Source organism: Halichoerus grypus, chromosome 2 (genome assembly GCF_964656455.1).
Source record: "Halichoerus grypus chromosome 2, mHalGry1.hap1.1, whole genome shotgun sequence".
Classification (NCBI taxonomy): domain Eukaryota; kingdom Metazoa; phylum Chordata; class Mammalia; order Carnivora; family Phocidae; genus Halichoerus; species Halichoerus grypus.
The window spans coordinates 162,902,791-162,929,427 of NC_135713.1; the positions used below are offsets into that span (position 1 = coordinate 162,902,791).

The 26,637-nt window shown below is 40.2% G+C and overlaps 1 protein-coding gene across 5 annotated transcripts; it reads right to left on the bottom strand.

Annotated features, from left to right (window-relative positions):
* Positions 1–12: 12 nt before the first annotated feature.
* Positions 13–26,637, bottom strand: ASPA (aspartoacylase). 5 transcript variants are annotated; one of them, XM_036092845.2, is made up of 7 exons: positions 26,552–26,637; positions 24,320–24,581; positions 20,753–20,948; positions 18,661–18,754; positions 14,127–14,234; positions 12,613–12,722; positions 5,965–7,491 (listed from the first exon to the last, which is right to left on the bottom strand). In XM_036092845.2, exons 2-7 carry the CDS (start codon positions 24,553–24,555, stop codon positions 7,294–7,296), a joined length of 942 nt encoding a protein of 313 aa, XP_035948738.1. In that variant the 5' UTR covers positions 24,556–24,581; positions 26,552–26,637; the 3' UTR covers positions 5,965–7,293. The 5 variants fall into 5 exon arrangements, with proteins under 5 accessions (XP_035948740.1, XP_035948738.1, XP_035948739.1 ...); XM_036092847.2 differs by lacking the exons at positions 5,965–7,491; positions 26,552–26,637 and adding an exon at positions 13–2,018 and having other exon boundaries at positions 24,320–24,704; XM_036092846.2 differs by lacking the exon at positions 26,552–26,637 and having other exon boundaries at positions 14,127–14,228; positions 24,320–24,704.

Genomic DNA, 26,637 nt, shown 5'->3' on the forward strand with positions numbered 1-26,637 from the left:
CAAAGGGTTTGTGTAAACCCATGGCCGGCAGTCCTGAGCCTGGGAGTCCCTGAAGTCCAGGGTGAAGCCCCTGGGCTCACCAACTGCAGGGCAGCTTGGCTGGGGGTGGGGGGCAGGGAAGGGGCAGAGGCCTGAGGAGCAGAACTTCCTTCCAGCCAACATCTCCTCCACAGTCCCCAGCCCCAGCCCACACGTTCCACCGTCCCCCTTACTGTGACTGGGTCTCCTGAATTTAAGGGATTCTTGATCCCATCCCAGAATAAACAGGGGACTGAACTAAGTCGGACGTCCTGGGGGCGGAGGGGACTGAGCTGTGGAAATGCCCGTCCGGACCCTTCAGGGAACAGGAAACTACCGTTGGAACGAGTGCCTTGGAAGCCCAAGGCTCCAGCTGTCTCAAACTGAGAGACGTTTTCACTAGAGTAATTAACACAGGGTTTTTATTTTCCATAGAGAAAAGACATTTCAGTTTTGAATGAAAGTTACTTCAGATGAAGTATGTGATTTTAAAAGCTGAGAAGCAGATTTGGGGATTTGGGGCTGGATATAAGTATTATATACTTGGGCTCAGGGTGGCCAGAGCAGGGACAAAAAGCTTTTCTTTACACACACAAAAGTCCACATGAGACGTGCCAGGCAGGGCCTGTGCGGGCTGCTGTGACCCGGGTGGAGGAGCTTGGCTCTTGTCCTTGTCCTGGCCCTGCCATCATGCGTGCCTCCCAGCTGGGAGCGGGGCTTCATCTGACACGGAAATAGCAGCTGCTCTGTTTACATGGTCTTCAATCTCAGAGGTTACTATTATACATCAGTACTTCTCATTGGAGGAATTTAACAAAATACCCGGAATGCTCTGGTATTAAATATTTTTGTTAACTGTGAATTTTGAGGCTGAGAAGGAGTGTGATAAAGGAGTGTTTGCCAAGACATAGGGCTTCTTTTCAGAGCCTCATCCTCTGATTTCTTCCCCGTCTGGGGAAGAGGTGAAGTGGGGATGGGAGACTTCGTCTGGATCACTGGGACCTAAACAACCATAAAGGCCACTCTGCCTTAGGTATCTGGTAAAAGGATTCACGTGGGAATTTTTGGAGGCGGAATTGCAAAGATATTAACCGTGAGTTTTAATTTTAAAGGGCATAACAATAAATTTGGCCTTTAGACAACTTGGCAATTGGCTAGTGAATGTGACCTGAGGCAAACTGAGGAGTGCGGGCCAAGCAGTCCACTGTGGGCCCGTTTCTCCACTCTGGGCTGCTCTGTGTGCCAACTTCCCTGGGTGAGTGGACAGTTGGCTTTTGTGCCCCTGATGGGTCAGGGCTGGGAGAGGGTGGGGTGGGTCAAGGACGAGCCTGAGACCTGCACAGTTTGCTTCCGCCCCTGTACTCCCAGCTGAAGCCGACCAGGGCTCTAAGCTGTGGTGGTCAGATCAGGCTCTGGTGTGAGCAGGGGTAGCAGGGCCTAGGCGTGTTCTCTGGAAAGGGAAGATTGGGGGAGGAGGGTTGTCATGGAGGCAGGAGGAGCACCTGTGTTCCAGATGGGCAGAAACAGTGCCAAAGGAAATTTCAAGGACAAAGATTTTGGTTCCATTCAGTCTAGCAACTGCTCCAGATATTGAGGATGTTTAAGCGGAACTTATTAGGCATGTTGTTAAGGAATCACGATCAGATGGGCTTTGAGGTCCTTTTAGCCTGGAGCTCAGCATCCTGTATCTGGAGTTCTCTACTTGTATACATCCAGAGCAGATGTCCTGGTCTGAAGGGCAACCATTTGGATCCATGGTGCCCTGATCTAGGAATTCCAGAATTGTTCCGATTCAGATACGAATGGATAAAGTCGGACAGCTCGCCGTTTCCCACTTGAACAGAAGCTGGCGGTGAGGCGAATGGACATCAATAACGAGATCTTGGTCTTCTCACACAACTGGAGAGCTGTTCTCTGCAGATCTGGATGGAATTTGTTGGCAGGGGCATTTTCTGTACCGTATTCATCCCTGAAAGGCTTTCAGCCTAGATCATCTGAGCCTGGGTAGGTTAACCAAGGCGAAAGAAAGCAATGAGTCAAAGATCATTGGTTTGAAAGGATCAGTTCCCTTATTTTATACCTGGAAACTAAAGCCCAGAAAGGAAAAGTGGATTTACTTAATGCCATGCAGCCGTGCAGAAAGTCACATCAGAACTGCTGAAGCTGGAGTGTTCTGACTTGTGGGCCACAGGTTTCTCCCAGCACCATCTGTTTTTTTTAGCACAGTTATTCAGTGAATTTGGGCCCACCTTTGTGGTTGCCACATATGTTAAGTCAGGGGCCTAAGGCTTTTTGCTCAGATGATCCATGTTGGCAGTCTACATTGTCCCGATGATGCCCATGACAGGCACACACACATGCACACATACACACAGCACGCCACACGGAATCCAGGGGCATATCAGGACATCTTAAAACTTCATGATTTACATTTCAGTAATGTAAGGGGTAGGCATTTTCCAGGGATGGAATCTCCCGTGCTCAGATAATGGTTTTGGCTGGGAATTTTCCTTTGGCTAAACTGCCTCAGGAGGAAGCTATTATTCTAGACGTCACGTGATGTATATTCTGGCATAAAAATAGTGCTTACCTTCCTCTCTGGGATGTAGCAGAAGGTGTACGAGATTGTACTGTGAAGTAATTAAGCTCTTAGAAGGCTCCTGCCTGAAAGAGCCCAGTATTATTGAAGTTCCTCTCCTTCCTCAAGGCCTGGTTGAACTGTGTCCTTTTGCTCTGGGCGGGGCCCGGGTCGATAGGCCGGGATAAAGGCCTGTAAGCCATACTTGAGTTTTGCATTGATTTACATGTTTATACTGTGATCTTGGTTCCAAACACAGAATTGTCACCTTGTTCTCACGGAATGTGCCTGATCCTTGTCAATTTTAATTCACATACTTGTTCTTAGCGTTGTGTGTGTGTGAAACTCTGGGTTTAATTAAGAAGTCATAGAGTAAGAACATTTTAGTGCCACTGAAGAAATGCTTTTATGATTTCTAATAAATATTTATTTTGCCTTGTTAAGATCGTGGTTTATCCTTGTCTTAGGTATGACACTATGAGGACCAACTAGGAATCCTAGAGTGTTGCTTACTCTAAGGCTAAAGGAAAGCCCACTTTTTGGACCTGAAACATTATTATTGGTCCTAGCTCAGGGTCAGAGTCAGCACGCCAAGACAGGTCACCTTTGTATGGTGTTTACATCCCCCAATGCATTGATGTCCAGTATCCTCTTTGAACCACTCAACAACTCTGGAACCAGTTTGAGTAAAGGGGGACTAAGGGAGCTGAAATAACATGCCCAAGGAATCACAGCCAGAAACGGCTAGCAGCTCAGGCCACTTGACCCCCAAGCAGTGCTCTATCCACCATGTCCTCCTGGCTATCAACTTATTTGATGTGGCTATAAAACCATGGCTCCACATAGAGACCAGAAAGTATAAATCCTTTCTGTTCACAGGACCTTTGTGAGGAGACAATGATATTACTATCATTATTGGCCCAACTCCTGCATATTCATTTGTAAGATTCTCTTGCGGTATTTCATAAGGATGGCAGTTTTTAACTTGAATGTCAAGACACTGCTGTGTCTTTTTTTTTTTTTTTAAAGATTTTATTTATTTGACAGCGAGAGACGTAGAGAGGGAACACAAGCAGAGGGAGTGGGAGAGGGAGAAGCAGGCTTCCTGCCAAGCAGGGAGCCCGATGCGGGGCTCGATCCCAGGACCCTGGGATCATGACCTGAGCAGAAGGCAGACGCTTAACGACTGAGCCACCCAGGCGCCCCAACACTGCTGTGTCTTGATGGGTGCAAAACTCGCAAACAGTTTATTAATAAGTGATCTGCTGAATTTGGTGGATTATTTCCTTAATCCAAACAACTCCTAGAGTAACATCCTTCATTGGGATGTGTCTTCTTGGGTGGCAAAGAAATGGGAATTGTACATAATCTACATCTGAGCTCAGGTAAGCTTCAGCCTATAATCTAGGAATGTGCTATCCACGGGAACATTCTGCGTGGACTGATAGAAAAACCTGTCATAGGATATATTCTGGGAGTGGGATGCCTAGGTCAATAGATATGAACAGTTTCATGGCTCTCAATATTGCGGAAAGTTACCTTCCAAAAGGTATTTTGCAACTTAAGCCTTTAAGATAGTATGTTTCCTATTTATAAAGCTTTTCCAGTCACATTGGTTATCTTAATAACAGTTTTATAGGTTTGATGAGTATTACATCCCCATTTAATAAGTGGAGAAATTAAGACTTGGAGAGACATGGAGTGACACATAAAGGTCACAATGTTTTTTCCTGGGCCAAGGATCCAGGTTCTCTGAGGTTTACTAGTTAGTGCTAGTCAGCAGCGTCAGTGACCTTGTATAACAGAGTGGTCTAGCCTAGCCTGAGTCACATTTAAGAATACGTCTCATCCAGGTAAAGGGAGTGTGGGGATGGGATAGGGCTTCAAGAAGAGGGAACAATGTGGGCAAAGACCTCAAGGTACTAGGGAGCTTAATGCAGTTGAGGATGGAGGACATGAAATAAGGCTGGAGAGGTAGGGAGAGGCCAGAGCACACAGGACTTGTTCAGCTGTGGTGAGGTTTTGAGATTTCATATCAAGGTTAGAGGAAGCTACTAAAAGGTTTTACACAGAGGAATTATTAAATGTGAACATTTCCCTGTTTTTGCAATGGGATTGCCGGCTTAGAAGGGTGTATTTTCCCCCCATGGCATCCTTTGGGACACAGTAACATCTGAGGGGTGTAGAATCAAGTGAATTTCAATTGAGAGTGATGGGCATACTCGGGGAGTGGCTGGGAAAGAAGGAAAGAAGGCAAAGACATTGGTGGAATATGAAGACACTTCAGTAGAGAAGGGATGTTTAAGCACACTCATTTAGTAGAATACACCGTATTCGGCACTCATTAGGTTGCAGACACTGAAAAAGATACCGGTAATGTCTTCAAGATGGGATGAAAGCAGAGAGGGGCAAAGGGGCAGGCCCAGAAGGCTTTGAGATGAAACGAGAGTTGAGCATTTTGAAGGAAGAGGAGGAATTAGTTAGAGTGAGGGCTGAATGGGGGTGAGGGGTAGAGGAAGGAGGGAGAGGACTGTGGGTGGAAGGACCAGTCTGTGTGATGGCATAGAGGAATAAGACAATGTGAAATGGGCTAGGACAGGAGGACCTGAAAGGCAAAGCATCTAGGGAGGTTGTGGGGGAGGGAGGAGCAAATCATAAAAGGCCTCTTGTATTAGGAATTTGAACTTGAATAACTTGTTATTCTGTGCTGGGCACTGTGCTAAGTGCTCGTCTGCATCAGACCCCTTACTCTCCACAATAATCCCAAGAGAGGGACACTATTATGATCACCCCCATTTTACAAATGCAAAAACCGAGTCTGTAGACTGTTAGAAATAATCAAAAGAAAGTAAAACTGAAAGTGGCTAAAGCCAAACAGCAATATGCTCTAGATTTTTTTTTTTAAGATTTTATTTATTTTTGACAAAGAGAGAGAGTGTACAAGCAGGGGAAGAAGCAGGCAGAGGGAGGGGGGAAGCAGGCTCCCTGCCCAGCAGGGAGCCCGATGTGGGGCTAGATCCCAGGACCCTGGGATCATGACCCAAGCCGAAGGCAGACGCTTAACCGTCTGAGCCACCTAGGTGCCCCTGCTCTAGATTTTTAAAAAAATCATATTTAATTAGAAACTCTGAATTCTGTAAATATTGAGTCAGAAGAAATAAAACTTTACATTGTAAATTTTATAGGTAAACGAAAATTTGATGGAAGAGTAAAAGTATTCTTGCCAACATTTACATCTGGAAAAAACTGACCCAGAAAAATTGGACTCAGGCACAAAACATGAAGGAAATTCCACAGTGGTAGAAGGAAGATTGGTAAAACTTGTCATGTATGAAAGCTCATTGATAAATTGCACTTTTACTTCAGAATTCAGAAGGAAAAGAGTTTATTCCAATAAAAATCATTTTGGCAAAGGACAAAAATATTGGTGCTGAAAATTTTAGAAACAGTTTACTTGTGCTTTATAAAACACTGAATATGAAAATGAAATTGGCTTAATGGGGTTTGGTCCGGAAGAATGAGATATTTACACATATCTTTGTTCCAGATAATGTTAGTATGATTTTGGTACATACATTTGAAACCATAAACATGGGTTCCTTGGGGTCCAAATCACAGGATAAAAACTCTCTTTGCTTGGCCTCTGGGGCCTAAGAGAGGAGGCAGGGGAGGTCCCTGCAGGGACTGGAGGGAGAGGGAGACTTTTGCGGAGAAGAATCATGAGAGGGGAGAGATTTGGGCTTTTGGTCATGGGCGCTTTCTTGGAAGAATGCATTTGTGAACCAGAGATGTGAGTTTGGGTCACATTTCCACTAGCGTCCACTGCCCTCTGCTATTTTGTCTTTACCACCTATGCTGCGGGGGCCCAAAGACTTTCTCACATGTTGGCTGGGGGCAAGGGCACGTGCATTCCTTCAAAATGGGAAGTGACCGCTGGAAGGAATATGCCTCTTCCGGATTTTCCCAAGTTGGGAAGGAATGCTAGCTTCCCAAGGGGCATGTGAGCTGTCTGGAGGAGGCTCCCTGCTCCCGGAGGTCAGCGCAGAACAAGCGACCACGTCAGAGCGCTGGTGCCGGGTGGGGCTTACTGTCTGTCTGCGGACAAAGGTCCATTCAGTATCTTGATTTACTCTTAATGTCACCTTTCTAATCAGCCCTCATTTCTTGTTCACATTTCATCTTCACAAGAGCAATTAAAAATCTCCTATGGATATCACAACTATTGGCAAAGTTTACAGATGGGATACTTAATATATTATCATTAATTCAAATGTGAAAATTTAAAAATAGCATGTCTGCATCATTAGTTTCTAGTAGCATTTATACATTACTTGAAAACACATTTAATTCTATGCTCAAGTTAATAATTTTTGTAGATAGTATCCATTTCAATTTTGAAATTTGAATTTAAAAGCTGTTTTATTCAGAATCTTAAACTACTGAAGTAGAATATATAAGGAGCTCTACAGAAATAAGAAATGCACCTCTTTGAACAATTCAAGCTACCTACCCAATATGATATTTTAGAGATACTCATTAATTTATTCATTCATTCAGAAAATTTGCCTTAATGCCCATTGTGTGCAAGGCACTGGACTAGGGGCCACAGGTGTGAAGTTGAATAAGGCACGATCCTGCCCTTCAAGAGCTTACAAACTAGTAGAGGTCCTATACAACCGGTGAGCTAGAAGTGATTCCTAATGCAAAGAGGAGCGAACACTTTTTGCGTTGAGTGTTAGTTTGGTTGTCTTTGCGAAAGCTTCTCTCTTTTCATAATACGCGGCCTCATTTACAAACACTGGGTACACAGTACCGTCTCCGCCCAGTGGAATAATCTGTCCATCAAGAGTTAAAAACACAGGATCCCCAGGGTGCAGCGGTTTCCAGTCTTGATCCTCTCAGGAAACAATTAAAATATGTAAGTTACATTTGGTTTTTTCCCCCTGCTTTTAAAGTTTTAAGCCAGGCTCTACATGACTAATAAATTATAGCATTGTATAAAAAAGGAGATACCTGAGAGATACTCATCACACATGAGTGATCTCACTAAACTGAGGCCGAGCCATTACTTTGGGCAGCAGTTTTAAGAGTTCCCCATTTAATTTTTATAACTGATACATGTAATTAGAGTTTGCCTCAATACCAAGTTTGTCTTGAATGTTGACAAGGAGATTTAGAGCATGAAAGGGCAAAACTAGATGCGTATCTCCCTAAGTGTATGTTCAACCTGTTATACCGCTGGGGATGTGAAAGTGAGTACCACTGTACCTGCCTGCAAAGGGATGCTATTCGGATGGGACTCAGGCAGAGAGGGAGGGGGTGGGCTGGGGCAAGTCTAAGATAAGGCGAGTGTACTCCCTGGTAACAAGTGAGTTATCTGAAAAGTCCCACATCAGGGATCTGGACCTCTGAGCCCTCAAACCCCAATGCCATCACACCACAGGAACCCTAAACCAGTTCTTCCCAAACTTTGACATGTTTGCAGATAAGTGTATGCATTTTGTTAAAATGCAGATTTGGATTCTATGAGTCTGGAGCAGGGCCCACGATTCTGCATTTCTAACATTTCCCAGCAGCACCTGGGAGTTTATTAGAAAAGCACAATTTCATTACCCACTGCAAACTTGCTAAATCGAAATCTTAACGTTAACAAATCCCCAGAGATTCACATGCACGACATTAAAGTTTGGGAAGCACTGCATTGTGGCAATTTGCTCAACCATGACTGCACATTATAATCACCTGGGATGTTTAAAAAGTATAGAGGAGTAGAGGGGCTGACTGCACCACCACAGATACATGAAATCAGAACCTCAAGGGTGGGCTCAGGCACTGTTAATTTTCAAACATTTGTTTCAAAATTTACATACAGTAAAATTTTGTCATTTTTAGGCATAGTTCTATGAGTTCGGATATGCATAGTACAGAGTCAGGTAAGCACAGACTATGGAACGAAGGTGCATGATTCCAGCACACACTTCCCTCACTTCCCTGTTTACAGCTCACTGTTGGTTCTGTTTTTCAAAGCCCCAGGCGATTCTGTAGGACGGCTTGTTGATAGCTACTCCTCTGGAGCGGAGATTTTCAGCCCGAGATGTGCCTTTGGAACAAGGGACGCAGCTTCTTTGCCGAGCCCGCAGAGATGCCGGGGTCGAGCAGGGCTACCCAAACCTGAGCCACATGGACATCACCTGGAGACCTAACTGATTGCCTGTGTCCACCTTGATGAATTAAATCTCTGGGTAAGGGACCTGGGAATCAAGATCTTTTAAAAGCTCCTCACGTGATTCTCCTGTGGCCTAAGTTGGTTTTTTTGTTTTGTTTTTTTTAAGATTTTATTTATTTATTTGACACAGAGAGAGAGACACAGCGAGAGAGGGAACACAAGCAGGGGGAGCGGGAGAGGGAGAAGCAGGCTTCCCGCGGAGCAGGACCCTGGGATCATGACCTGAGCCGAAGGCAGACGCTTAACGACTAAGCCACCCAGGCACCCCTCCTGTGGCCTAAGTTTGAGAAACACTGCGTTGGTGCTTTTGTAATAGGTTCCAGGCATTTGGGGGTACATCCTCTAGATCACTCCAGTGAACATCCCGGATTAAGAACCATCACTCTTAGAATAAAACCTGGACTGTGTCTCTAGCTCCAGGGTCTACTGTCCTCTCTGTTCTCTCCCTACTCTCCATTGACACTGGTCTTGCTGTTCCTCAAACACTCCAAGTTTGTTGCAGCCCCAGGGCCTCTGGACTTGTTTTCCGTGTGGTTGACTTCTCATGGTCCAGGGTCCAGCTCCAATGCTAACATCTCAGAGATGGTTCTTTCAGACCGCTCCATCTAACAGGAACCCTCTGTTAGCCTCCATTATTCTGTTTATTTCTTTTACAGTACTCATTACAATTTGAAATGATCTGGTTTATGTATTATTTACTTATTCCTCCCTTGATTAGCATGGAAGCTCCATGAGGGACTTTGTCTATCTTGAATATCAGGGCCCAGAATAGGCTTAGTAGTCATTCAAATATATTTATTGCAATAACTAATGAATCACTTGTTCCTTGCAGAATACTGAGCCATCAGATCAATACTATCCTTCCTTTCAAGACCTACCACTAACCCTGTTTGTTACTGATCTCTGCCTCACTTTTTGGCCTCCCCAGGATGATTTTTGTACTCTTCAAGGATCCCCGAGGAATACAAATCTTAAAAAAATCCTGTGTTGTAGCCAGTTAGGACATCAACATCTTGACCTCTGTTTCTGCACTTGCTATTTTTGTTACCTGTAGGACCTTCTCTCTCTCCTTCAATCTTTATCTTTCCTTCCTTTAAATCACTGCCTAAGAAGGGAAAACTGAAGGGTGGGGGGAACCGGAGGGGGAGACGGACCATGAAAGACTATGGACTCTGAGAAACAGACTGAGGGTTTTAGAGGGGAGAGGGGTGGGGGGATGGGGTAGCCTGGTGATGGGTATTAAAGAGGGCACGTACTGCATGGAGCACTGGGTGTTATATGCAGACAATGAATCATGGAACACTACATCAAAAACTAATGATGTACTGTATGGGGACTAACATAACATAATAAAATAAATTAAAATAAAAAAATAAAATAAAATAAGTTATGGGAATGTATTGTACAGCATGATGATTACGGTTAATAATACTGTATAATATATTTGGAAAGCTGCTGAGAGAGTAGATCTTAAAGGTTTCTATCAGAAGAAAAAATTGTAAATATGTATGGTGATGGATGTTAACTAAACTTATTGTGGTGATCATTTCATGACGTACACAAATATCAAATTATTACGTTGCACACCTGAAACCAATGTTATATGTCAATTGTATCTCAAGAAAGATTACAAAAAAATAAAGGCTTACCTTTTTAAAAAATAAAAAATAAATAAATCACTGCCTCAGGCTCCTTCTTCTGGTTCCACCTTCTGGATCCCCCGAAGGCACCAAGCACCATATGTCCCGCTTGTCTGCATTTTGGGGCAGGCTACTTTTTAAAGTTGTAAGTCTGGATGACTATTATTAGGGTCATTAAATAGGAGTCTGAACTGGATCAGTGGCCCTCCACCTTGATTACCCAGGCCAATAAGATCAGATTATCTGAGTGGGATCCTGGAATCTCATTCTTCAAAGGCTCTCTAGGCAATGTGTAGCGGGAGCTGAAAGCCCACGATTAGATAATCCACCAGGTCTCTTCCATCTCTGATGTCTGAGGGTGAGTAGGGTACTCACAATGGGAATGGATGTTTTAGCTTTTTGGAATCTTTGCTCTTCCTTTTTTCTACCGTTGCCTTGCCCAGATTTAAACTCTCCCAAGAGCCTTTTTTAACTATGCCGTAATTGATCAAACCAGACAAGGAACAGATACCAGGGTTCTGAGGAGAGTGAGGAATGGTGGCAGGAGACATTGCAAAGAAAGAGGTTCTGAGAGTTTTGCTCTTAACTTATTCAGTGCTGATCACAGGGAGGTGGCAGCAGTGTGGTCAACGGCAAAGAACATTAGTTCTGGATCTGCCACTGATAGCTATAGGACTATGGGAAAGATCGAACTACTGAACCTCTGTTTTCTTTTTTTTTTAAGAAATTTTTTTGAATGTAGTTGACACACAATGTTACACTAGTTTCAGGTGTACAACATAGTTTATACCTTATACTGTGCTCACCCCGATGTAGCTGCCATCTGTCACAGTACAACGCTATTACATATCACTGACACACGAGCCGGTGTGAACCTAGTTTTCTTATGTTAAAGTAGATACAATAATTCCTGCCCCATTGCACTTGGGCAGGAATTTCACCTTCCCAGAGAGGCCTTGCCTGACCTCTTCCTCCTTACTTCATTATTCTGTTATAGCATCTGGCTGTCTTGATTTCTTTTTTTTTTTTTTAAAGATTTTATTTATTTATCTGACAGAGAGAGACACAGCGAGAGAGGGAACACAAGCAGGGGGAGTGGGAGAGGGAGAAGCAGGCTTCCCGCCGAGCAGAGAGCCCGACGTGGGGCTCGATCCCAGGACCCTGGGATCATGATCCAAGCCGAAGGCAGACGCTTAACGACTGAGCCACCCAGGGGCCCTGATTTATTTATTATTTTTGAGAGAGAGACAGACAGAGAGAGCATGAACGGGGGAGGGGCAGAGGGTGAGGGAGAAGTAGACTCCCTGCTCAGCAGGGAGCCCGATGCGGGGCTCAATCCCAGGACCCCGGGATCATGACCTGAGCCGAAGGCAGACGCCCAGCGACTGAGCCACCCAGGCGCCCCCACTCTTTCTTTTTTTAGATTTTATTTATTTATTTGAGTGAGAGAGAAAGAGATCACCAACAGTGGGGAGGGGTAGAGGGAGAAGCAGACTTCCCATGGAGCAGGGAGCCCGATGCGGGGCTCGATCCCAGGACCCCGGGATCATGACCGGAGCCTAACGACTGAGCCACCCAGGCGCGCCTGGCTATCTTGATTTCTAAAACGCAGTTTAGAATTCAGTACAGCTGCCCTGTAAATACCGCAAAAGTATAGACAGTGTTCACTGTATCCCCAAAGCCAGCATTGGATCTACTCAGCAAATACTTACTGAATGAAGGTTTGAATACCCTACCTACACTGCAGTGTTTTGGGGAACACAAATGAGCTAATGTGTGTAAAATGGTTTATAAACTGTAAAGTTCTATTTGAAGGTGGGGCATCATCATTTTGAATATTTTTTTTATTATGTTCAGTTAGCCATTGTATAGTACGTCATTAGTTTTTGATGATGTAGTGTTCGATGATTCATTAGTTACGTATAACGCCCAGTGCTCATCACAACACATGCCCTCCTCAGTACCCATCATCCGGTTACCCCTCCCCTCTGAGACCCTCAGTTCATTTCCCGGGGTCCAGAGTCTCTCATGGTTCATCTCCCTCCCTGATTTCTCCCCCTTCAGATTTCCCTCCCTTCCCCTATGGTCCTCCATGCTATTGCTTATGTTCCACATTTTTTTGAATATTTTAAAGAAACAGCAAATGTTACCTGCAGATTAGGGTGGATAATAGCAGCAATATCTCCATTTTCATTCCTGGGATAATCAACTTTCTCCATTATTTTATAGACTTCAATAGCACAGGGAGGAAATTCTTTTCCTATGGTGAAAACAATATGCATATTTAGTGACTAAAAATAACTCTTGAAAAAAAGGAAGTTGACACTTTAAGGGAAGAACAACCAACCAAAAATGAAGACAGTTACAAGAACATACCATCTTAGTTAAGGATATTCATAAACAACATTTGACCAAAAGAAGTTCTCAGACTACTCTTATTGGTACATTGTCCACAAATGCACTGATGGATAGAAGCAGAAAACAGAACTTGAGAAGCCAGTGTCGGAGACAAAGAGGCTAGGCTAGGATACCCAGGATACCCAGGCTTTCATCTAGCCTGTAATCTTGAGCAAGATGCTTAACTTCTTGAGGCTCAATTTCTTCACCTGTCAAATGAAGATTTTGAATTACCTGGGTACATCATTTCTTAATGTATTGTAGTCCCACACTTATTATTTGAAGGGTTTCTTGTGAATTAGTGGTGACCTTCCCAACCCCAGGTCCATTCAATGCTATAGACCCTGTCCTCAGACAAAGGTGATAAAAAGCTGATTTTCAGTCTTTATGACTTTGGAGTCAAAGGATTCCCAAGCACAAAAGAAATACCTGTGATTTCAGTAGGGTGCACAATCTGACATTAAGGAATTATTAAATGCCCCATGACACTGAACTATTATTCTCCAGCCTTGTCACTATAATGACCCACTCCACAACAATTTCAATTCAGTCTTCTGGAATAGTTATTTAAATAGGATTTTTTTCTCTCTCTTTCTTCTAGGAATTTTTTAAAGTTTTAAAAATTTTATTAAGTTTTTAAAAATTTAATTCCAGGATAGTTAATATACAGTGTTATATTAATTTCAGGTCTCTTTGATTTTAATTATACCTTATTTTTAAATTTTAAAGGAAATCAGAGAGGGAGACAAACCATGGGAGACCCCTGACTCCCCCCAGGAAACAAACCTAGGGTTGCAGAAGGGAGGGAGGTGGGGGGATGGGGTAACTGGGTGTTGGGCATTAAGGAGGGCACGTGATGTGATGAGCTCTGGGTGTTATATGCAACTAATGAATCACTGAACATTACATAAAAAAACTAATGGTGTACTATATGTTGGCTAATAGAACTTAAATTAAAAAATAAATAAAATATTCTTTTGAAAGAAAAAATACATTTATTTTTTAGTAATTTTAATATTTAATAGACTTTTTTTGCTGCAGTTTTAGGTTACCAAATAAATGAGCGGATAGTAGAGTGAATGGCTGAAGTGAATAACATTTTTAAAAAGCATCTACTATCATGAACATGGCAAATTTGACAATTGCTATTTCAGTGCTTAGTGGTTAAGTCACTATGTGTGCTCATTTCAGCTCCCTTTTCTGATTTATCTACAAACACACACACACACACACACTAACAAGGAAACAATTCCTACCTCCTACTTACCTTCATTGAAATTCTGTATAAAATCAAGAGCGTGTTTAATCATTTTTCTCATTTGATCCAAAATATCAGCTCTCAGAACCCCTTGAGGCTGGGGACCAACTTCTATACCTCGGTACAAAAGGGGAAATCGTCACATTTATAAAACAAGTATTATAATATATTATAAAATTGAACATTTTAATGTATAAAGATCTATAATACCACCATTAAAATAATTTAAAAGGTAGACCATGTAGCATCATGGAAAATATTTGAGACAATGTTAGGCAAAAAATAAAGGCAGAACATTTGCATGTACATGTTATAAGCATAATGAATCAAGACTGGGAGAAAACATGGAAAATATCAAAGAGTGATATTAGAGTAGTAAAATCTTGGGGTCATTTTTCTTTAAATTTCCTTCAATATTGTCGAAGTATTTAAATATCATAATATAGTAAATGGAGTAGAAAAATTTATATTGACAAAATAATAGGTGGCCACAAAGAGAAACTGTCATAGACCTAATATTTAGTTTTGACAGGAAGAAAGTCATCCATTTAAGTCACAGAAATCTAGAGCCATGGCGGTTAAGTCAACATGACAGTATATGTGACCCTAGAGCAACATTCTTGCCCTTAATGTAACAACCCATCCTGACATGATAGTGCGATAGTTTTCATTTTCTTTAGAATAAATTTGTATTTATTTCTTTTCACACCAGTGCCAATCCACCCTCACACCTACAAAATACTCTCTAAACCAAATATCTAGTCACTTCCCTCCTGTTCCAGTATCCCATACAGTAATCCCTCCAATCCTTACCTCCTCCACTTTTAAACTTTACCAAGTATAATACCATCTATTCTCTTCCAGCCAATTTATATGCATTCATATACATTCTTTTTTGTCCATTCTATTTTCACCCACTTCTCTTATTTCTTGATTCACAAAATCCTTCTGTATTTAATCTACATTTTTTATTTGTTTTGCTTAGCTTTCTTGTATACACGTTTGGACATATATTTAAGTATGTGGTATAATACGTGTGGCTGAGGTAAGCATCTTGTGTATAAATGATTTGTACAGATGTGTGAAACATGTTCAAGGATATGTCTACACGTGTGTTGTGGAAGACATTGTTGGCTGCCTATCCAAAAGCCATTCCACCGTCCTCCTTGCTAACAGAGTCCTGATTTTGGTTGGGTATCCAATCTTCCAGGTAAGGGAACTTTTCTCTGGCTCAGGTGTAAATGTGGAATAATGTAAGTCATCAGAGTACTCCCATTACCCTAGTGATTGATTTAAGAATGGATACGTGGCCCAGTTCTGACCAAGTGGTTATAACAGAAGGTCTGCGGGGGAGTTCCTAAGAATTTTCTTTCACCCGCTAGCTATTGTCTTGTTGGCATATGATGCTTAAAATTACAGTGGACATCTTGCGGCCATGGGACTGCTAAAAAAAATGCTAAAGACGGTAGACTAGAAAGATAAGAAGAACCTGGCCCCTCATGATGCTGTTGAGCTGTTATGTAAAATAATAAATTTATCCTATTGTTTAAGCCATTTGAGCTTCTTGCAGCCAAAAAAATATTCTACATATTCTTGTTTTGGGGGGAGATGGAAGGTGGGGTGTGGGCAGTCCTATGTGGAGAGCAGCTATGATGGCTAGGAGTGGGTGTTTGACCCAGAAGAGTCAGTTATTGAAGGGTTTTTTCGTTTCTGATTGTGAGTGGAAGATAATAGGGTGGCCTTCTTTTCTTTTTTTTTTTTGCTGAGAATGAATCTCTTTTTTTTTTTAATTTTTTTTATTGTTATGTTAATCCCCATACATTACATCATTAGTTTTAGATATAGTGTTCCATGATTCATTGTTTGTGCATAACACCCAGTGCTCCATGCAGAACGTGCCCTCCTCAATACCCATCACCAGGCTAACCCATCCTCCCACCCCCCTCCCCTCTAGAACCCTCAGTTTGTTTTTCAGAGTCCATCGTCTCTCATGGTTCTTCTCCCCCTCCGATTTCCCCCCCTTCATTCTTCCCCTCCTGCTACATTCTTCTTCTTTTTTTCTTTCTTAACATATATTGCATTATTTGTTTCAGAGGTACAGATCTGAGATTCAACAGTCTTGCACAATTCACAGCGCTTACCAGAACACATACCCTCCCCAGTGTCCATCACCCAGTCACCCCATCCCTCCCACCCCACCCCCCACTCCAGCAACCCTCAGTTTGTTTCCTGAGATTAAGAATTCCTCATATCAGTGAGGTCATATGATACATGTCTTTCTCTGTTTGACTTATTTCGCTCAGCATAATACCCTCCAGTTCCATCCACGTCGTTGCAAATGGCAAGATCTCATTCCTTTTGATGGCTGCATAATATTCCATTGTATATATATACCACATCTTCTTTATCCATTCATCTGTTGATGGACATCTTGGCTCTTTCCACGGTTTGGCTATTGTGGACATTGCTGCTATAAACATCGGGGTGCACGTAGCCTTTCGGGTCCCTACTTTTGTATCTTTGGGGTAAATACCCAGGAGTGCAATTGCTGGATCATATGGTAGCTCTATTTTCAACTTTTTGAGGCACCTCCATACTGTTTTCCAGAGTGGCTGCACCAGCTTGCATTCCCACCAACAGTGTAGGAGGGTTCCCCTTTCTCCGCATCCCCGCCAACATCTGTCATTTCCTGACTTGTTAATTTTAGCCATTCTGACTGGTGTGAGGTGGTATCTCATTGAGGTTTTGATTTGGATTTCCCTGATGCTGAGCGATATTGAACACTTTTTCATGTGTCTGTTAGGGTGGCCTTATTTTCTAAACCAGCAATTAACCTTGACACAAGATCCTGTGTCAGAGAAGAATGTTTAAATTTGTAGAAAATGGCCATGGCATAGTCCTAAGTGGAGCTGAAGAAGTAATGGTCATAAAATTAAATCTTCTGAGTCTAAAGTGAGGCCATGGTCAATCTGAGACAGTTAGTAGAAAATTCTGTCTAGTTTCTCTTCCGTGTGCGGGGAGTCTGCTTCTCCCTCTCCTTTTGCCCCTCCCCTTGCTCATGCTCTCTCTCCCCCTCCAAATAAATAAATAAAATCTTCTTAACAAATAAAATAAAATGTTGAGTTGGAGATAGTTTCTCTCTGATCTTAAGTGTTTTTCCCCTCAATGAGTGGATGGTATAAAAATATTCCAAAGGGCAAAGTTGCAAGGAGAACATACAATATTTCTAATTATTTATGATGATCTTAAATATATTTAATAATATTCTCATATTGAAATGTTTGAAAGATTTGGCTCTATTTTTTAGGGCCAAACATATTGGTAGATATTAATTCTAGCTAAGAGCAGCATTGCCCCACAAACATCATAGACCAAGATTGCTTTTTCAAAGTGTGGAAATCTTTTTATTTATTTGGTGTCCCAGAGAAATGGGATCTCTATCCTTTATTGTTAAGCATTTGGTTTGTTTCAAATAATTACCTATACTTGGATATTTAGCCTGGCCCAAGAGATCCCTGATTTTGCACCAAATTATCAACAACTGAAAAACCAAGATAACTTTAAATTTGCTTACATTGTTTGGCAACTTGTTTTTAAATTAAATTGCTCTTGGTTAGGGGTGCCTGGGTGGCTCAGTCGTTAAGCGTCTGCCTTCAGCTCAGGTCATGAACTCAGGGTCCTGGGAGGCTCAGATCATGATCTCAAGGTCCTGGGATTGAGCCCCGCATCAGGATCCCTGCTTGGCTGAAAGCCTGCTTCTCCCTCTCCCTCTCCCACTCCCCTGCTTGTGTTCCCTCTCTCCCTGTGTCTCTCTCTGTCAAATAAATAAATAAAATCTTAAAAAAAAAAAAAATTGCTCTTGGTTAAAACCATCTGCAATCTAACAAAAAAGGATTTTAAGTTATGACAGCAATTTTAATGATTATAGTATATCTGCAAACAATTATGTTAGTAGGTCACTCAGGAAGACAGTGGAATATAGAAAAAAGAGACTTAGTGTGCAAGCCTCCATATTGGAAGTTGCTAGAAGGTAAAGATGAATTCACAGCCTAGTAACATTCAGGGCAAATAAGTGAATGGATAGCAAACTATTTATGGGAGACATGAATGCAAAGCAAGTGCTAAGAGGAATGTTGAGAGAAGATTTTTCATGGGTCTTTTGTGTTTCTGCATGTCTTGCCAGCAAGACACTGACTGCCTTAGTTCCAGATTATTTTTCAAGAATGTTTGTATAGTCAACAGTCTTGGAAGATGGAGATGATCTCTTTCTAGGCACAAAAGATAGGCATGTTTACTGCTCATTATAAAAGATTCAAGTTCCCTCAGCTCACTGTTTCTCTCCTGGAATGCAGAAAGCTGCTCAATGAAATTGAGGAAATTTGATATAATTAGAGCCTGTCTGGAGTTAGTTTGCTTATTAATTGATAGTTATAAACCATAATGATAAGCAAGGTAGCTATAAATATTCTTCAAAAAATAATTTTCTCAGAGTTTCACCTAGGACATATTTTGTGCAGTTGTGACAATGGAAATTATGACTTACCAACAGGATACTTGGCTATAGAACGAGTGGTTGCATATTTGAGGGAAGGATGTTCAATAAGATAAACATAGCAGGGCAATGGAGCCAAAGAAGTCTGAAAAGAATTTAAAACATCTTTCTTATTATGTAAAGACCATATGCTTTTTTCTCTTTGCTACTAGAGGGTCAATAATGCCTTCAATATGTTTTACTACATCAGCTAAGATTAGAAAGACAGCTTTATGAAATACTCCAAGATTCAGTGTTAATTATTATAGCTTTGAAAACACACCAATGAATTACATATAAAATTGAATTCTGCATAGCTTTCTGGGTAGAAGGTACATCAAACAATTCTCGAAGACCATGATCAAAGAACATGAAATAATTTTTCCTTCTGGATGGATTTGGTTATTTTTGTTTTCACCACTGGTTACAGTTACTATTTAGCTTCGGATGGGTCACATAAAGAATTCTGTTTCCACCCCTACAGTCCAGGTCTGTGCAGAGGTTAGGTGACTTCCCCCACCTCCACTTATCTGAATGAGAATTCAAGATATGCCTCCAGGTTTTGATGACAATGTCAGCCATGCTGCTTCTATGCCTGGCAAACAGAGCATTTGGCTCTCCCTTCAATGAGCAACAAAAAAATTGCTGCATTATGATCTCCCACCAGAACTACTATCTAGTTATTACCAAAAACTCAAGGGAAACAAAAATAACAATTATTCTTTACTATATGCTAGGTATGAGGCTAAATGCTTTAAATACTTTATCTCATTTAAGGCTTCTAACAGACATATGGGTAAGTGTTGCTCTTATGCCAATTTCATACAACAAGGGAAGCACGGTTTTGGGAGTGGGCTATCTTGTCCAAGGTTAGTGAGTGAGAAAGCAAGGATTATAAACCTAGGTTCTCCTGGCTACATGGGTCAAACTCTTTTCACTAGATCATACTAGCCCTCTGGAAGGAAGAGCATCTATTACACAGAAATAAACATATAGTTTATTATTTGTGGTTTTGCTTGGTTGTTACTTTCTAGCAACTGTTTCTCTAGCTATAGGCACTGGATTGCTGAATTTTTCATCCTGTAAATTTCTGAGCCTTAAAATGATTAGTTTTATCAAGTACTGGAAGAACAGATGTGTGTTGGGGTATCTGAATCAAATGCAGACAAGGGCAGAACTAAAAAGAGCCACTCCTTCCATCACTGGCCTTTAGTCAACATTAAATGACTATTTCTTGAGCTTCCTAAAACTAGAATTGAGCTACTTCAACCACACCATTTTAAATTTACCAAATAGCCTACGGTTTGGTGGCTGTCTGGATAAAAGATTTATAATTTTATAGACACAAGTATCCACAACTGTCTCATTATTTTATTCACTGTCTTTATTTTTTTTATTTTATTATGTTATGTTAATCACCATACATTACATCATTAGTTTTTGATGTAGTGTTCCATGATTCATTGTCTGCGTATAACACCCAGTGCTCCATGCAGTACGTGCCCTCTTTAATACCCATCACCAGGCTAATCCATCCCCCCACCCCCCTCCCCTCTAGAACCCTCAGTTTGTTTCTCAGAGTCCATAGTCTCTCATGGTTTGTCTCCCCCTCCGATTCCCGCCCTTCAATTCTCCCTTCCTACTATCTTCTTCTTCTTCTTTTTTTTTTTAACATATAATGTATTATTTGTTTCAGAGGTACAGGTCTGTGATTCAACAGCCTTACACAATTCACAGCGCTCACCATAGCACATACCCTCCCCAATGTCTCTCACCCAGCCACCCCATCCCTCCCACTCCCCACCACTCCAGCAACCCTCAATTTATTTCCCGAGATTAAGAATTCCTCTTATTAGTGAGGATATATGATACATGTCTTTCTCTGATTGACTTATTTCACTATTCACTGTCTTTGTTATTTTACTCATTTCCTCACCTTTTTTCCTGCCTGTCAACACTGCCTCTATTCTGGTGCCCTTCCCACTCCCTCATCTCTCTTGGACACTCCCTCATCTCCTAACGCTTTTCTGGTTGTCTTACACCTATAATTGACTTAAAAGTACAGGAACTAGGCTAACTTATAAATTAATAACATTGACATTACCTTAATATAATGAAACATCTGAATTAAAAAGTCATTCCCGGAATCTTCAAGAATAAGAGTGCATCCCATGTTAGAAGTAGTGTTGTGAAGGTCAAAAATAACATCATAGGAATCTTCATTGTCTTTTGGGCCAAATAAATGATTTATTTCTTGAGCCCTTCTCACTTCATATGGCAAATCCTTTGACATGGTTTTGCTGTTATTAGCAGAAAGAAAAAGATTAACAACATCTGTGGCTAAGATAACATAAATGTATAATAAGAACACAGTGTATAAGGAACGAGTTGCCAAATCTTTAATATGAAAAATCTGTAAGGGAAGAGGAAACTTATTTGAAAACTTCATAAATAAAAAATTCCTTTTTTTTTCTCCATTTGATTTTATGTAATGGTGTATTGGTATGCTCACAAACCATAGTTCATTTATGTGGCTGATCCCAGAAACGACATTTCAAACAGAATTTACCATTTGACTTCAATGTTGAGCAACATTTATTCATTAATTTAATCAATAGTTTTTTAAAAGTTATGTGCACTGGGCTATTTTATGGGGCTAGACCATCAAACACACACATAAATTTTTTTTGTCCTCTAGCCAATTTTCTAGTGCACAAAAATAGTCAAACTTAGGAGATCATGTTATCTAATTAGGGATTCTAGTTGAGATCAGGGAACAACTAGTGGTCCAGGGCAAGCTTTACAAAGTCTGTAAACTCTTAAGAAAATACAAAATGTTGCAGGTATTTGCATATGTTTTTTTTTTTCAGATAAGTTTTTTTTTTTTTTAATTGAATTCTCATATGAGTCTCTAACTCCCCTTACTCTTTAGGATACATTTTTTTTTCTTACTGTACATGATGACGATTTAAGTTTATTTTTCCTCATTAAACAACGGTTTAATTCAATCACTTCTCTATAATTCCATCTATATCTGTTCCCTGACTATTTTTGTTAGTATCTTCAAGGGACCTACAGTTTGAACCTGGGTAATTCCTGTCTGAAATGCAATCAAGAAGGTGGAGCAGCCATTTTTGACCATAAAGCAAAACTATGAGGACAAAATTTGCATATACTAAGGATGGTACAGTGGGAAGACAGAAGAGACCTGTCACACTAATGATGTTATTGAACCCCTGCAACCAGCCCTGGACTGCCAACCTCTGCAGTTATTTGTGAAAAAGAAAACATTTATTTAAGCCACTGTTTTCAGGTTTTTATCATATGCAACCAAACATAATTCCTAATGGATAGATAAGCATTTTATTTTTTTAAGATTTATTTATTTATTTTAGAGGGGAGGGAGGGGCAGAGGGAGAGGGAAAGAGAGAATCTCAAGCAGACTCCCCACTGAGCATGGAGCCTGATGTGGGGCTCGATTCCAGAACCCTGAGATCATGACTTAAGCCGAAATCAAGAGTCAGCCACCCAACCAACTGAGCCACCCATGTTTCCTCTACCCCCAACTGATTTGCTTCTAATTCTCCCTCATGTGAATAAATGGCGTCACTAGCCATCCAGTTGCTCAGAGCCTAGGATTGGAGTCCTTAAAGATAATGGACACTTTGCATTTTCATGCTTGGAGTCCAGGTCTCATAGGAGGAGTCCCAAGGGATGAAGCTGAAACAATAGGTAGGGGCAAGATCCTAAAAGGCACAGCAGCAATACTAAGTTACTTAAATCTATGCTGGATAGGAGACTTTTGAAGAATTTTCAGCTGGGGACAGACATGATAAGATTTGCCTGTTAGGATGATCCCTATGGCTGCTACAGAGAGTCAATGACAGAAAGGAATGGAGTAGGGGTAGATGCAGAGATTCTTTAGGAGGCTACTCTAACTGTCCACAGAAGAAATAAACTAAGGAAGTGAAAATGCAGAGGAAGATTGGATTTGCAAAATATTCAATACTTGAATAAAGGGGAAGATTTTGTGACTTACTAGACATGGGGCTTGAGGAACAGGAAAGGTTCTAAGTTGATTTCCATAGGGGATTTGGTGGATAATGGTGACATCACTGAGAGGGTGAATACAGGAAAAGGAACAGATTTGGGAGAAGGAAGACCAGAGAAGGTAATTAACTTATCTATCTTATAAGTTTCATAACCACCCTGAGAGAGAACTGTCTAACCTCTGAAGAGTGTCAAAGTATAAGAACTAGGAAATGAATTTAATTTAAAAGACTGCTCTCATTGAAAATGCATACTATTGAGTGGTCCTAATAAGAAGACTCACCCCAGTCCATTTCAGAGTTATCTGAGAAGTTAACATGCTGACTAAAAGAGTTATTCTTCAACAAATTCTTGTAATGTAAGAGTTAGTTAAAAGCTATTTTAGGTGACTAGATAAACCTTAATTGTATCAACATAAGCTCAGTCATGAAGATAAAGCATTCCTGAAATTAAAATGTATACTAGTAAAAATAGGATTTGATTCACAAAACATAACTAATTATAATTTTCCCTAGAAAACATCTATTTCATAAAGTGAGGCGTATTTGTACTAAAAGTAGTAATCATCTTTTGATCGGCTGTGAGATTAAATTTAAGAAACTCTAAACTGAAGTTAGTCTTTATTAGAAAATGAGTACATAAATCAATGCTGTGTTAGTTGTTCCTTTGCATGTCTTCTATCTTAGTCGTCTTCCAACTTGTTGCAGGCAGAAACCATTTTGTACATAGCTTTGTACTCCCACAGTGCCTGACACAGTGCCCCGTGAAGAGTAAGTGTTTAATAATATTTTTAGATAAATAAAAGAAAGTAGTAAGAAGCAAATACTAAGAGGCCTATATATCTACACTAGGAGCTACAAAGATGTAAACAAAGGAAAAATAATTAATATTATTTATATTATGTGTTATATTATGTATTATAATTAATACCTAGAGTGTTACTATTGCATACATTGTGTGCAATATATTATAAACCAGTTGCAAGTTAAATTCAGAACATGCAGGTGAAGTGTCTTTATCTCTCAGCGATCCACCACTGAAGCCAGTACATCTACTCCTCTTTCACAGGGTGGCCTGATTTTTTTGATGAATATTTTTTTGAAAATATTCACATTTTTTGTTAAAAAATATTAATTGAAACATTACAATTTTCTTGACTAGAACTTTATGTACTATCATAAATGCAGTTGCATGAACACATAGTAGTGAACCACCTAGAAAGCTAACAAATATGTGTGCAAGCATAGTGGCCAAACACAATAAATTTCAAGACCATTAAATCTGTTTCTTTAAATATAGGATTTAAAAATAAAAACCATTGTTATTTATTGTTTCAGTCTATACAGAATGCATTTAAAAAGAAAATCAGTTAAGAATAGTCTGATGCTTTAAAAAGTTTATAAGAGAGCATGTGAATGCCCAGTTTAAGTAACTGAGAAATTCATAGTAGAGTATGATTAAAAGTGAAAGTGATCTTATTCACAACAGCGATCATATGTACGGATTTGTATATCATGCACTACCCACACATGTTCTCTCACACATACCACTTTTCACACACACACACACACACACACCCCCATACGTGCACCCATGCATACAACACAAAATGTAGTCTTACCCAAGATTTTCAGAGTCAAAAACTCGATTCAGGTCACAGTCGATATATCTGGTACACTTCTTCACTGCTCTTGGGTTGGTAATAAATGGTTTTACTTCCAGCCCTGTTCTCTGAATCTCAGCGCCATTCTCCAGCCAGTGCTTAACTAGAAATACTCCTGTTAACTCATTCCCATGAGTTCCTCCAAAGATAGCAACCTTTTTTATAGGATCTTCAGTAACATGACAAGAAGTCATTTTTATCAAGAAGTTTTATCTGATTTCTGCAATTCAGAAAAGAGGAGATCAAATAAAAATTTCTTTAAAAAAGTTTAGAAATTTAAATTTAAGTGAGACTTTAACCAAAGTGCAAAGTGCAGAGTTCTCTTGAGTGGAGTGTAATTTAATATTCTGTTACAAGTCCTGAGCCCTGTTTATTATAGGGACACTCCCTTCTTTAGCCCTGCCCTTTACCATATTTGGATTAAAATATGCAGAGATGAACTAGATACAGCTGTTTAACTTCTTACTCCCTCACATGGTCAGTAGATCTAAATGCAATAATAAATTAGCATCTCATACTAATACAAAAATTCTGTTTTCCTTTCAGCTAGAATGTCACCTACTGGTGCTTCTAAGACTACTTGTAATAGTAAAAATAGTTTATACTTTTCTAATCCTCAAAAATATAAAAAATTTAAAAACTATATAAAAATAAGGAAGTGGTTCATAATATGCATGCTATTATTTGATATTTATGTTTCTTCTCTGAAATGAGTTCAAATCCTTTTCATCACTGGAGGACATTTGAATCTCACCTCCAAAAACAGCCAAAGACAGATAGATCCTAAGAGACCTCCTGTGGAACCAGCATTGTTTCTTTCAGTAGCTTTTTCATGGTCAGAGACACGAGAACCAAATAAATGATCCCTAGGACTTAGAAAGTTACTTTCAAGTATGCTTTAATTTCCTTCTGATGAAGTTTTTGATAATTCTGTCAATTTCTTTAGGAATCATCCTCACTTTTTGCCTTAATACTAAAGGAAAAGCAACTGGGGATAATTTTCAAGTCTTTGCAATGCTTGAAAATGTCTTGGGGCATGCTATATACACTAACCAAATTAAGAATTTATTATAATACACAGTCTGACTTACTGGCAGCACAGACTCTTCATTGGAATGTATTACTCAACAGGGGGCCTTATTAGGGGAAACTATCCAGAATACTAAGATGATTACATCCCTTTGGAAAAATGACTCTGAACAAAATCAGATTTGATTTCATGCTCAATCATCCAGAAAGTCAAATATGTTCAAATACTGGAAATACTATGTACTAGTAATGTCAGATTGTTTGATAGGGGTACAAGAGTAATTCATTACAACCACAGAGTAGTTTCATTTATAATTAAATTTCCCACATGTTATCTCAGTTTATTCATATATTCACTTTCTAAGATAGAGTAGGTTAGGTATTGCCATTCCCATTGTAGTGCTAAAGGGAAAATCCCTCAGCTACCAGGAGAAAATTGGGCCTGGGACCCAAGTTTTCTGATTCTGAGCCCAGTGTTTCTTACAGAACAGGGTGCTTCCTGTTATTTTTGGACTTTCCCAAAGTTCTAATTTTGCTCTTTTGGAATTCACATAAACAGTTACTACAGTGTGCTCAGGAAACAAACAAGCATACAAACAAAACATATGTTAGAGAATATAAAATGTGAATGTTTCATAATATTTAATAAATTAATCCCTATGTTCTTCCTTTAAGAGATTATAATGCAGAGATAGAGAAAGCAAAATAATAAAATCCAAATTTACACATTAAAATTACCGTTCTAACCTAAGAAAAAGCCTCTGTAGCCTTTGATTTTCTATCCACATCAATGTACAGGGAACACTTCAGTGTAGAGATGCTGAAAACAAGCCTAAATGTAAATAAATGATAGTTGTATTGTTTGCTTTGGTTTTAAGAGTTGTAACTATGGTGAATTATTAACACTTGATTATGTTTTGTTTCTTTTCTGCTGATTGTGGTTAGTTCTGTTCTTTGCCCTAGTCTCTCTGGAAATGCTGCCTTGGTTATTTACTCGTAGCTGGCACAAATTACTTGCATTTCGAGGCTTGTTTTATGGAATTTTAACAGATCAGCACTTCGAAGCACATTTAACATTCATAAATAAAGTTTCCCTTACATGTCAAAATGAATAACTTTCTTGAGAGTTAATGAATTACAGCAATTCTGTCCTATACTTACCTTGTTTATTGTGTACAGAGTTTGTCTTCTGCGGAAAGCTTTATTAGAAAAAAGGAAAGCATTTCCTTAGAACTAGAGCAACAGAG